The 13,406-nt window shown below is 39.9% G+C and overlaps 1 protein-coding gene across 9 annotated transcripts in view; it reads left to right on the top strand.

Annotated features, from left to right (window-relative positions):
- tom1l2 (target of myb1 like 2 membrane trafficking protein) overlaps positions 1 to 13,406 on the top strand; it is a 57,597-nt gene that overhangs the window by 7,268 nt on the left and 36,923 nt on the right. For all 9 annotated transcript variants that reach the window (XM_048609246.1, XM_048609241.1, XM_048609245.1 and 6 more), the window contains exons 2-3: positions 8,683 to 8,767; positions 10,746 to 10,824. In XM_048609246.1, coding sequence (XP_048465203.1) covers positions 8,683 to 8,767; positions 10,746 to 10,824 — 164 coding nt within the window. The remainder of the gene's footprint in view (positions 1 to 8,682; positions 8,768 to 10,745; positions 10,825 to 13,406) is intronic.

Genomic DNA, 13,406 nt, shown 5'->3' with positions numbered 1-13,406 from the left:
CTTCACTGGACTAATTCCTGGGGTGATGGCCTAAACTGTTTCATTCTTGATAAGTCAAGTCCACTATTCATTGTAGTTTAGAAGAATGAGGGGTGATCTTATGCAAAAATACAATATTTTATAGGGCTAGACCGGAAAGCGGTAATTATATTCCCCAATTGAAATAAAGTAAGGGGGTGCTCACTTAAAACTGTCATGCAAGGGAATTTCTTCTAGTGACAGTGAGTGTTGGTGCCATTTAGTTCAATTAGTTTCACATGATGGCAACAGTGTGGGTTCAATCCCTGCACCAGCTGAGGTTACCACGAAGGACTCTCCTACTTGACCTCGCCCCTCGTCTGAGTTGTACAACCAGTTAAACAACCACTATCTTGCTCACTCATGCTCAGTCTCGGGTCTTCTGCTCGTTCGTGCTCGGATTTTCTTTCTTTCCCTCTCTCTCATTTTCTTTTCCTCTCTTGTGATCTATCTCTGATGAAAGAGCAGCCCAATGGTCCTGTGGGACTATAGCGGCTTCACCGTTACCTTTTCATAGTGAATGTCTGTCTGGAATTCTGTACCCCAGAGTTGTGGAGTCTAGATCACTGATATTATTAAGAGAGGAGGTAGATAGACTTTTGAAATATTGAGGTCTTTAAGGAGTTTAAACCTGGTGCGGATCAACCATGATCTTGGAGATGGTGGGGCACGCATGGAAGGGCTGTATGCTTACTCCTGCTCCTATTTTTTAGGTTCTTCTATTCCTCCTTTACCTTATTGTCTTTTGTGAATGTTTATCCTGTAAACTTATTTCTCAGCCGAGGTCACCTTTTAACAATGTCTCTAGTGGTGATTAAATGTAAATTGTTCATTTCCGTTTGCAAGTATTGGGCGTTCAGAACAAGTGCCATTATTTTTTCAGTCATTACATGGACATTATTCACAGATGCACTGCTACTGTTATATTTTGTTCCTTCCTGTCTCACTTTACCCAAACTACTACACTGTTCTGAGATAGATTTTCCAGCATCTGCAGTTCCTACTGAGATAACAAGGTGTACAGCTGGATGAACACAGCAGGCCAAGCAGCATCATAGGAGCAGGAAGGTTGACGTTTCGGCCCTAGATTTCTGATGAAGGGTCTGGGCCCGAAACGTCAGCCTTCCTGCTCCTATGATGCTGCTTGGCCTGCTGTGTTCATCCAGCTCTGCACCTTGTTATCTCTTACTACACTGTTCTGTTGTTTTGACTTTGCTGTTGAGATTTCTAAATTTCCCTTCAATTGAATATGTTACATAGTTAGGAAGGAAAAGCTGGTTGAAATGTGCAAGGCTGGTGTCTCATCAAAGCAAACAATTGAACCTAACAGAGAGCAGGAAAAGGAATTGGATTTGAGAGATACTAACTTGTAGTTATTGAATGCTGTTGTTTGTTTACTTCCGTTTCCTCTTAACTACTTGGGAGCATCTACTCGTGATCTGTTTATTACTGAGATTAGACCTGAGAGCAGACTGGAAGCCTGCTCTTTTAGCTAGGGATGGTGCACGAAATGAGGAAGATGGTGATGTAATGTACTAGTAAGCTAGGACAGTAATTACAGTACCTGGGGATATGGCTTCAAATCGTACGACAACAGCTGGTGGAATTTAAATTAGTACAATGAAATCTGGAATAAATGGTTATTTTCAGTAATAATGGCCGTCACAACAAACATTGTTGTAAAGACCATGTGATTCACTCATGTCCTTTTTAAGGAAGGAAATCTGCCATCCATGTCTGGTCTGGCTGACGTGACACCAGATCCACTGGAATGTGGTTGATCTTTAACTACTGTCTGAAATGGGCTGGTAAGCCACCTGTTCAAGGCAATTAGTGGTGTATGATACATGGTGGCCTTGACGTTAACACTAACATTCCATAAAACCACTTTTGAAACAAGGTCATCTCAATAATGATCACTAATTTTCATTGCATAGGGCTAATCTAATGTATGTGACCTAAATTTTTGAGGACACCTTATGCCTTAGAAATGAAGGGAGAAACCAATTTATGGATAGCTTGTTCAAAACTAACCTGCTCCAAATGTTGAAAAATGCTTAAAAACATAAAAATGTTTTGGGTTTGAGTTATAGGAAAGGCTGAATAGGCTGGGACTTTGTTTCCTTGGAGCATGAGGGTTGAAGGGTGACCTTTAGAAGCTTATAAAATTGTGAGGGGCATAAATAAGGTGAATAGCCAAGGTCTTTTCCCTGGAGTAGGGGAGTCCAAAACTAGAGAGCATAAGTGTAAGGTGAGAGGAGAACGATTTAAAAGGGACCTGAGGGGCAACTTTTTCCACACAAGAGGGTTATGTATAAATGGAATGACCTGCCAGATGCAGGTACAATTACAACATTTAAAAGACATTTGGATAAGAACATGGATAGGAAAGGTATAGAGGGGTATTGGCCAAATACAGGCAAATGGGAGCAGTTCAGTTTAAGATACCGTGTCGGCGTGGATGAGTTGAGCCAAAAGGTCTGTTTCCGTGCTGTATGTCTCTGACTCTTTGAGAATGCTTGCAGCAAATTAACCTGCAAAGCAGTGTTCCTTGATCTTCCTTGAAGAAAAACATCAGCTTCAGAAATGTTTGTGTGAGCCTGATTCATTTTTTTTACTTTGTCATTGTCATTATTTTAACAAACTTTTTCTATTTTATGTATGAAGTTTGTAGCTTCTACCTTCCGTAGGAAATTGAGTTCCAACTATTTGCAACCATGTGTTTTTAAACAAGAATTTGAGAGGGTAAATACTTGATCACATATTGTATTGTCAAATATTGCAGTATGTTTTGTTAGACCACTATGAAAGGTACTAAATGGCAACTGAAACAAAGGTATTTTACATATTTAATAGCAGAACTGAAGTCTTAGTGCAGAATTGAGGAATCAGAATTTGATTTGTGGTTGTGCTTATGTCATGCAATCTTAGAGCTGTGATTTCAAGTTTTACTCTTGGACTTTAACACATTATTTAGCCAAACATTTCAATGAATGTATATTATCGTTAGACATACTATCTTTTGGATAAACATTAAAGTGAAGGCCGCATTACAAAAGGTCCCATCATAGAATGACAGGATGTGCTCACCAATGTTTATCTTTCAACCACACCAAAATAGTGCAACGACAAGAGCAAGCAGTAGGCAAATTAGTTGCCACATTTAGCCACAGAATTGGTTATGATTCAAAAGTAATTAATAGTTTTAAAAGAAGAATATAAAGTTACTTTTTTTTTCCTTTGTGTTATTTGATTACACCTTTGGGATAGGAAAGGAAGAATTGACCACTGTCAACCGTGATTGGATAAAGGTAAAGTTGCCATATTCCATAGGATTACTCTTTTTTTTCAGAGAGAGATAACTGGTGATGATTTAGCCTGAGTGTCGCCACACCTCAGGCAAGGGGTGAAGTTAAGAAGGCAGGACCTTCATTGTAACCTCAGCCACTACAGAAATTGAACCTGCGCTGTTGGTAACATTCTGCATTGCAAACCAGCCATCCATCCAAATGAGCTAATGAACCCCATGGTCAGATATCCCTTGCTGAAAAATAATACCTGTGGACGGAACTGCATTTCAGGTGTCCTGCTGTAACTTATTGTTCAGGTCAGGTGGGCAGTACAGCTCCTTTAATTGAGGTACTAAAGGCCATCAGTGCCCTTGATGACCCGTTAAGAATGTGTGCCTTTCAAAAGTGAGGGGGAAAAAATACAAAATTAATTCCACCCATTCTCATTCTACCAATAAATTATGTGATTCATTTAATCCCTTAGTGATCCCACAGCCTTCATCAAGCCTGTGCACGGACCATATGTTGATGTTAAAATCTCCCTGAATTTAAAAACTGAAGGAAAGCTTGCAGTTACTTTTTCAAATCAGAAATGATGTAGTGATTCAGATTTTTCCAGTCGGGAGAAAGTTGTTGCAGCAGCATAGTCTGGACTTGCACATCAGGACCATGCAGAAGTCCATATGATGCCGACTCTGCGCAACTTTTCTGGGAAGTTGAAACTATGGATAGGCAGTTTACCTGGTGTCTGGAATCCTCTGGAAAAGTATCTTACTCAGTGAGATTTGGAGACTTTGGATGTTCTGACTCCCCCGAATAGTTAGCCTGGAAAGTTTTTAGGAGAATTAAAAGCTGCCTTGACTCCTGGCCATCTGTAAACAAGAACCTTCAATCCACCACTTGTGGAATTTACGGCCCAATTGTCTGGGTACTAGTAGTCCCAACAGCTCAAAATCAATACATCCGCAGGCTCAATCCCTCTGATTTGGACAGTTAACAAAAGAAGCTGCAGAGAAGCCACATTCATACAAGCAGGTGTGAACAGCCGCCATTTTGCATTCCAATGTGTATCAATGGCTTTTAACTTCAAATCATTAGTATGAATTGTAGAAGAATTGATCACAATTGACTTAAGATAGTAAATCTTACTCCAAGCTGAGATGAGGCAATCTGGAAACCAACAGCACATAAGTGGGACTGTTTGTCTTCTGAGAAGAACAGAACCCTTTGTGAACAACTAGCCAACCCAGGCAGTGAGGAGAGAGGCTAAGCTGTTTCATCCACAAAGGATCCCCTCTACAGAAACTTGGTCGTGATCTAGAGATCTAAAAATCTACCGTTCCTAGTTTCCATTCATCTAAAGAGTCATGTGAGTGCACCCATCTAGGGCTGCAGTGCATGAATTTTTAAGGACTGAAATGTAAACATGGGACTTGTTTCTTATTCCTGTAAAGAAAACTTAAATACATGCGTTGTCTCTAAATCTATCTTTACTTAGTGCACATGCAGAACTTAGTGTTTTTCATTACATTCACATTTTGTGGTTTTGTCACTAGTCATCACCTTTTTCTTCTGAATTAAAATTATCCAAAAACCTATTCCGTGCCTAATAGTAAAAGTCAGAACACTCAAGGTTTAAAATGCTCCCTCAAACATGCATCTTTTTGCAAACAGCTGACAAATTAAAAGAGGAAAAGGTGTCCCACAGATAGCAAGAACTGCAGATGCAGGAGTCAGAGATAACAAAGTGTGGAGCTGGAGAAACACAGCAGGCCAGGCAGCATCAGAGAAAAATTCTGAAGATGGGTCCCAACCCGAAACGTCAACTTTCCTGCTTCACTGATGCTGCCTGGCCTGCTGTGTTCCTCCACCTCCACGCTTTGTTATCAAAGTTATCCCACAGTCTTTCTTCCTGTCCAATGTAACTTCGTCCTCCCAGGATATCAGAGCTTAGATGCGATCTTTAGGTTGTGGGATTGCCAACCTGTCTATTGCACGTTGTTTCCTCTCACTACCCCTCCAATGTAATTATGTGGGACTGCTGAAACCTAGCTTCATTGTTCATCTCTCGTCATAGCCACACAATCACTTATTATGGCTTATGCTCCTAATCCTGCGCTGTAATCTCTGGTGTCCCCCAAGGATTTATTTTTGCTGTCTGCTACTTCTGATCTATATGCTATCCTTGGTAACATCATCCAGAAGCTGAAACAATTTTATCCCCACTGCGAAGCATCTGCAGTTCCTACTATCCAGAAGCAAAGCTTTCATTTTCCCATGTAAGCCGATGGCAAACAAATCTATGACACCGCTCTTGAGTCCCACACTCTCTTGCTAAATTACAGGCAGCTCATTTGACATGCAGCCCTGTGCAGATGTTTCTTCCAGTGAAATATTGGGAAGACTAAATAATTCTGTCATACACATATAGTTCATGTGTTTTAGTGGTGTCACTTTTAGTTGTAGGAATATGACCTTTTTTTAAGGTTGGAGTTAAATGTAAGATAAATGGGAACACTAATGTTCTTTAGGGAAGGAAGTTGCCATCCTTACCTGGTCTGGCCTACATGTGACTCCAGACCCACAGCAATATGGTTGACTCGTAACTGCCCTCTGGGTAATTGGGAATGGGCAATAAATGCTGGCCTAGCCAGCAATGCCCTCAGCCCGTGAATGAATAAAAAAAACTTGGTTGAGGAACTAGTAAACAGCTCTGAGGTAATTATTGTTTATTCAATAGGAGGGTGAAAGTCATAAAAATGACAGGTACCCTTCGTTTTAGCTGGAGATCTGCAGACAGTAAAAATGTAAAAAATTGCATTAACTTAATAAATTTAAGGTATTCCGATGGACCTTGGGGGCTAAATAGCCTGATTTTAGAAACTAAAAGTTCATGTAAAAATCAATTAAATAACTCAATTACCGTCTACCGTGGGGATAAATGATTCAGAATGGATCCATGATTGGAATTCTGGGAAGTTATCTGTGGGATTTTTCAGTAGATCTTTCTTCGAGATTGGAGCAAAAAGCATCCAAGTTAGTGGGTGTAAGCCCTGACCTCAGCAGGCAGAAAGAAAGTCCAAGAACTGCAAATCAGAGCAAGAGGGCTGTCAGAAATTGAGCCAATTTCCCATGTGGTAAGACACTAAGTGAGAGAGTAACGGAGGACATGCTTGAACTGAAGTACGAAGTCATGAGGTGCTTCAGAAATGTTGGAGAATCATTTTTTCAATCTGCCTTCAAGAATACAAGGCACAAAAAGCATTTTGAGAGTAGTGGCACATGTTGTGCTTTGTTGGAACACTACAGTAGGCCCAGCATAAAAATGATTCCATGGGAGTGCCGTGGCTTATTGAAATGGCATAATGGAGCTTCCCACATAGTGCTATCAGCCTAATGAATTATATTTTGGTGCATTTCATCCTCAATCCTTATACAATATGTACAAATTGATGATTGTCAATGTAATTTAAACAATAGTTTCCTAATTGGCTTTGTGAATACTTAGGATCGGAGATGATGACTATGTGAGAGGTTAGCAGGAGAGCGAAACACTTCCATTAAAAAAAGCTTATGACCCATCACACTAACTTTTTGCACCTGGTGAAGTTGTTTGTTCAAACAGTTGCATAAAGTTAGAGTGATGGGTCATAAGCTTTATTTAACTGGAATGTTTCACTCTCCTGTTAACCTCTCTCGCATAGTCATCAGTCTTTGATCCTTTCTAAGTAGTCCAGAATCCCTTTTCTCCCCAAAGTTCTCATCATCCACCAACTAATCTCTTCCTCCATGGTTCACAATCCTTTCCCTGCCATTTTCCACTGCAGACTCCTTGGAATCTTTTACATTATGTTAAAGAGAGAACATGAATGCAAGCTTATTTGAATTTGATATTCAGGTCACTAATATTGACTCATTAGTTCAACTGTTTCTGTTAAGATACAACACGTTTAAATGTTGGTACCATTGTGCATTTACGTATATTATGTTTTATTAAATGATGTGTGAATTTCCTAAATCTCAGAATAATCAAATTGTTAAGGGGTAAGAGACCATTCGGCCCATTGTGCCTACACTGGCTCTTCAAATGAGCACTATTACATCGATTGAGATCTCAAAAGTGAGATATTTTTTGGAAATGGAAATACTGAACTTCTGACCTAAGTCTCTTGCCCTGCATCATTGCATGAAAAACTATCAAACCTGTCTAGGTCTGGTTGACTTCTTTGCACCATTTAGTAGCGGGAACCTGGAAGGCTTCTCTCAGGTGTAGAAACTGACTACATGATAGATTCAGGGTCTGGAGGAACTTGTTGTAAATGGAAGAGGGGTTTTCTTGGAACTCATAATTAGTTAAAGTCTGCAGCCTTGAGCAATTGACAGTTGCTCCATCTGACTAGATAAGTCCACCTTAAGCCAGCATCCTATACTCTAGAAAGTGACCAGTAGTTGATCACTTGTTGCACTTCTTCATACAAAAGGCCAGATGAGGTGATGGTCATCTTTTCTTGAATGGCTAGTCCTTAAATCCTTTGGGATTTTTTCCCTCATGAACCTACAGAGATACTAGGAGTCTGTGTCAGAATTTGGGAATCCCTGCCGTAGCATAGCAAAGGCAAGAAGTTAACAAAACTTGAGTCAAGGAAAATCTTTTCATCTTTTGTCACCAGACCAGCTCGTCATAGATTGGGTACAATCTGTTTAGTCTCCTTGACACAGTGCAACTGTAATGACTTACTGCGTTGAATTGGACATAAATGACAACTTGAGTTTTCAAATCTGAATCATTCATATCTCTTTTACATCATAACCAGAGTTTAACGCCCAAACTGTCCTTTTGAATATCTATTTTGTCAGTCTATTGGATTTCACTTATTGGGCTGATGGATTGAACTTTGACAGAAACTTCAGACAATTGGGAGACATTGTGGCTCATGGCGACTCAGTAGTTAGTACTGCTGCCCGTCAGTGCCAGGGAGCTGGGCTCAATTCCAGGCTTTGGTGACAGTCAGACTATGTGGAGTTTGTACGTTCTCCCTGTGTCTGTGTGGGTTTCCGACAGGCACTTCGGTTAGGTGGGTTGACCATGCTAAATTGTCCCATAGTGTCTGCGGATATGCAGGCTAGTTGGATTAGCCACGGTAAATTTGGGGCTGTGAGGATAGGGTGGGGGTGCTGGGTAAGCACGGGATGTTTTTTGGAGGATTGGTGCAGGACTTGATAGGCTGACTGGCCCCTTTCCGCACTGTAGGGATTCTTTGATTCTATAATCAACCTCACTGATAATTATTGTATTCACAGTCATATTCTCTTTTTTTTTAAAGGAAGTGTGTGCTATACAAAGTTCCTACATTTTGCTGTTCTTTATTAACAGAACGTGCTACAGATGGATCCCTGCAGACTGAAGACTGGGGTCTGAACATGGAAATTTGTGATATTATTAATGAGACTGAAGAAGGGTAAGACTTGCATAGGGAAGGTATTAAATGCTCGAATAAGAATGTTAACTATAACATTAGAAGGAACAAATAATACAGCACCTAAATGAGGTAATTTATTAACGGCTGTGGTCTTTCTCAGCCCTTCAAAAACCCACTGGAACTGAATGTGCACCAGCTTGGGGCTGTGTTATGTTATTTCACATTGTTTGAATGTTCTGTGTTTTCCTCTGGTTTGAGAACATTATTTCAAGAGTTACATTAATATAGATTGGCCATTTGTCCAATTTTGAATAAAGTTGTCCAGTTTTTGGTTGAGTTGATTATGTAAATTTAAAATAAGCTTTTGTTTTAAATCTGATGGAATATGAGCATCAATGGCTCGGCCAACATGTATTGTCCGGAGGTCAGTTAAGAGTCAACCACATTGCTGTGGATCTAAAGTTGCATGTAGGCCAGACCAGGAAAGGATTATTAATAATGGGCATTAGTGAAACAGCTAAGTTTTTACAACCATCAACAATGGCTACATGGTCACTGTTGGGTCTTTCTTCATTAAATTCAAATTGCACTATCTGTTGTGATGGTATTCAAACCCATGCTCCCAGACCATTAGCTTGGGTGTTCGAGATTACTAGTCTAGTGACACTATCAATATGCCACCACCTTATCTAATCTATTGTGTTTTTTTCCCTCCTGCCACTTTGGTTGTCAGCTTTGAACTTAACAAAAGCTGGGAACTCTACAATGATCCAGAAGCTTCAATCAGATCCCTCCTCATAATTTGATCCTTGGATTCCAGGTATTCTAGTAAATCTACATTGGGTTCCCTCCAAGGCCAGTGTATCTTTCCTGACTTATGGTGCCTAAAACTATTCCAGATGTGCTGTGGATGCTCATTGACTTCTCAGGAATGCTACCTATTAACCTGCTGGGTCACTTTTTCCAGCAAAATATTACCCCAGTGGCTATGCCTTCATTGTTCCCCTTTTTTGCCCATCTCATATTAATTTATTTGGCTTAATTTATTTGTATTTATTTCTCCCTTAACTGTAATAATTTCCAGATCTCTGCTCCCTTTGAGAAAGGGATCTGTGAGTTAACTACCAGTGCTGCCTCATCTACCTGTGGAAACTTTTTTCTTACATGTGGCCCTTGGTGGAGATAGGAGGAATATCTCTGCTTTCAAAAGTGGTCTCTCAAGTGACTTTATCTAACTATTGGAAACAAGTTGCTTGACCGTTTCAAACTCAAGTTTGTCTCTGGGGAGTTCAGAATTTCTATTGATGAACATCTGGCATGAGCTCAAGTGCAGGATAGTTGGCGTAGTCACCTTTTGATAGAGACCCAATTGTAGAAACCAGAGGAGCTGGCTGTTTCTTCACTTTGTAAATTCAGTATACTTGCAGAACTACATTTTCTCCATTTTTGGAACCCCTTCAGGTTTATCCACAAGGAATTAAAACTTGGGTGAACTACTTGAGTATTGGCAGTGCTTGTGCAATATATCTTGGAAACAAAAGTCAGAACTCTTATTAAATAATAAGCTTTCTCAAAAAGAAAATGGTCTTCCTATGTCCTTGAAAGTAAGTATGATATTTCAGAACTGATTGGGTGAATATAAGAATCTGTGGTTCTAGTTTCTTAATAATTGCATCAAGTTCATTCCAGAAGTCATTTAAAAAGGCATGTTCAGTACCTTTTTACATCCAACAACAATTGCATATCATTGTTAATACAAGTGTCATGTGCATTTGTCTCATTCACTCACTAAAACTGCCTAAGCTATGAATATCCGTCATATTTGTTTATCTGCCACCTGAGGTCACTGGTGTATGTGAGCACACAAAAAAACTTAGTTTTGAGGATGCGATGAGTTGAACTGATAAAAATAAAAATTGTGGCTATCATTTCCTTACTAGAATTGTTTTTGTGCACATTGCTTGAGAGAATTAAGTCTTTTTTTTTTCTTAAAAGATGAGAATTATCCTTTTTGTAGGCCAAAGGATGCAATCAGGGCTCTGAAAAAAAGGCTGAGTGGAAATAAAAACTACCGGGAAGTGATGCTTGCTTTAACGGTGAGTTGGAAAAAAAATCTTCTTCCCTATACATCTGAGAAACACCTTGAAGTATTTGACTCTTTTAAGGAGTCATCACTGTTGTTACGTTGGCAAACAGTGACTAATGTATCTTTGATTCTTACATCGAGCAATGAGGTATATGGCCATGAGAGAGTTTTTGGTGATTTCAATTGAGGGACAAATGATGGCCAAGACACAGACGACTGCCAGTTTACATTGGGTAGATCTGTAAGATTTTTAACATCTAGTTGAAAAAGTAGATGGTGCCATGATTAATGTCTCATTGAAATGATGGATTTACTAGTGCATTGTCCAGTTCATTTGCTGTTCCACAAGTCTGGGGAAAAATATCTTATGCCTTTATATGATACAAGAATAACCAAGTACACTTAAATTCCAGTCAACCATTTTATCTCTCTTCCAACCATTTCAGCAGCTACAGTTTCTCCCCACAACCTCTTGTAATCATGTTTTAGCCTTTCTTGGATGTCATGTGTCAGTATTTGTTTGAGTAATAATCATCGCCATCAAAGATGGGCAGAATAGTATCTTCACCCATCCATTAATGTGTTTCTCAAAAACTATTGGATGAAATTCCACAAAACTTGTAACTCTTTTTGGTTGAATATTTCTGACTGGGCCAGCATTTATTAACCATCCCCAGCTGCCCTTGAACTAAGTGGCTTGCTAGACCAATTCAAAGGGCAGGTAAGAGTCAACCATGTTGCTGAGAGATCTGAGTCAAATGTAGGCAGACAGCTTTATTTCCCAAAAGGGCATTGGTGATGCACCTGGGTTTTTCTGACAAATGACGACTGTTTCATGGTCATCATTTGACTTTTGGTTTTTATTTATTTGACTTTTAATTGTTGGTTTATAGAGTCATAGAGTTACATAGCATGGGAACAGACCGTTCGCTCCATCTTGGCCGCACCAACCAGATATCGTAAAGTGACCCAGTCCCATTTGGCCCTATCCCTCTAAACTCTTCCTATTCACGTACCCAGCCAGATGCCTTTTAAATATCCGCCTCCACCACCAGTTCTGGTAGCTCATATATATATATATGCGCCATCCTCTGTGTGGAAAAGTTGGCCCTCTGGTCCCTTTTAAATGCACACGCACCACCCGCACCGCACCCCGTTAATTTTAAACCTATGCCATCTACTGTCGACTCCCCTACCCTGGGAAAAGGACTTTGCCCGCTCACTCTATCTATACCCGTCATGACCTTATCAACCACTATAAGGTTACCCCTCAGCCTAGGTCATGAGAAAAATCCTAGCCTATTCAGCCTGTTTTTACTGTATTAATGTACTCTATATTCCACCATCTCCTATGATGGGATTCAAATCTGTCTTCCTGAGACATTACCTGCGTGTCTGGATTACTAGACGAGCAACGATACCAGTACACTATTGCCTCCCCAAGTATGATCCATGGAAGATTAGATTAGTTTTTGGAGGATCTACAGATCTGATACCAAATGTTTTTAAACGATCTGATATTGTGAGATAGGGACAGCTTGCTGTTTTTTAGAATGTTATCGATTATATTGGTTGTCGTGATATAACTTAGATTGAGTTTTCTGAGCTGGATGTTGATTATGGACTGGCCTGAAGCCTTTTCAGTGGAAGAGAAGCTTTTTTTTAAAAAGTGGTAACTTTGGAATCTTTGCAGTTACAGACCATCAGCCTCGCAGGAGAAAGCCTTGATGAAAATTTGACATAATGATAAAAACATTGAGTTTACACAGTGCTGCTAAGAATGCACTCCACTCAGTCTCCTTTTTACTGGGTGAAGAACAGATTGGCTGTTGACGCTTGAGGTTACTTGAACTCTAAATTTATTCCTTTTGAAGATTGGATGTAGAAGTCTAAACTTTCAAAATACAGTAATAATGGTTTCTGGCAATTTTTTAAACTCTTCCATTAGATTTGAGAATTGTTACTGCCCATCCCTAATTACCCTTGAATGGAGTAGCTTGCTAGGTCATTGTAGAAGGCAGAGTAACCTCATTGCCGTAAATCTGGAGTCTTCTGTAGGCCAGACCAAGTAAGGATGCCGTAGATATTCTAATGGGTTTTTATCACTGATAGTTATCGTGGTTACTCACTATTACTGAGACTAGCTTTCAATTCTGATTTTTTTAAAAAGTGAATTTAAATTCCTCCAACTGCCATGATGGAACTTGAACCCATGACCCCAGAGGTTTAGTCTGACCTTAATTTGCTGACAATGAGATGATCCATGAGATTACCAGTCTGCATGTGGTGTACTCAAACTTGGTGAATAAAATATATCTTGTGTAACTTGTCAGTATTTTCAGCATGGTGCTTAAGAATGGTGTTGCAAATGGCAACTAACAGAATTAATGTCTAATTCTCTAAGGTTGTGGGTGTTGATGTTGATCGGCTCGCCGAGCTGGTTTGTCGTTCCGCAGACGTTTCATTACCCTTCTGGGTAACATCATCAGTGCAGCCTCCGATGAAGTGTCGGTGTGTTTTCCCGCCTGATTTTTAAACTCTGGAGTCCATTGAGCTGGATTGCCTCACTTCCGGTTTTCCTTTGTAGTGGAG

The sequence above is a fragment of the Rhincodon typus genome, chromosome 21, assembly GCF_021869965.1.
Source record: "Rhincodon typus isolate 14 chromosome 21, sRhiTyp1.1, whole genome shotgun sequence".
In the NCBI taxonomy this organism is placed as follows: domain Eukaryota; kingdom Metazoa; phylum Chordata; class Chondrichthyes; order Orectolobiformes; family Rhincodontidae; genus Rhincodon; species Rhincodon typus.
The sequence above is the reverse complement of the archived record's forward strand: the minus strand, read 5'-3'. Positions and strand labels throughout refer to the sequence as shown.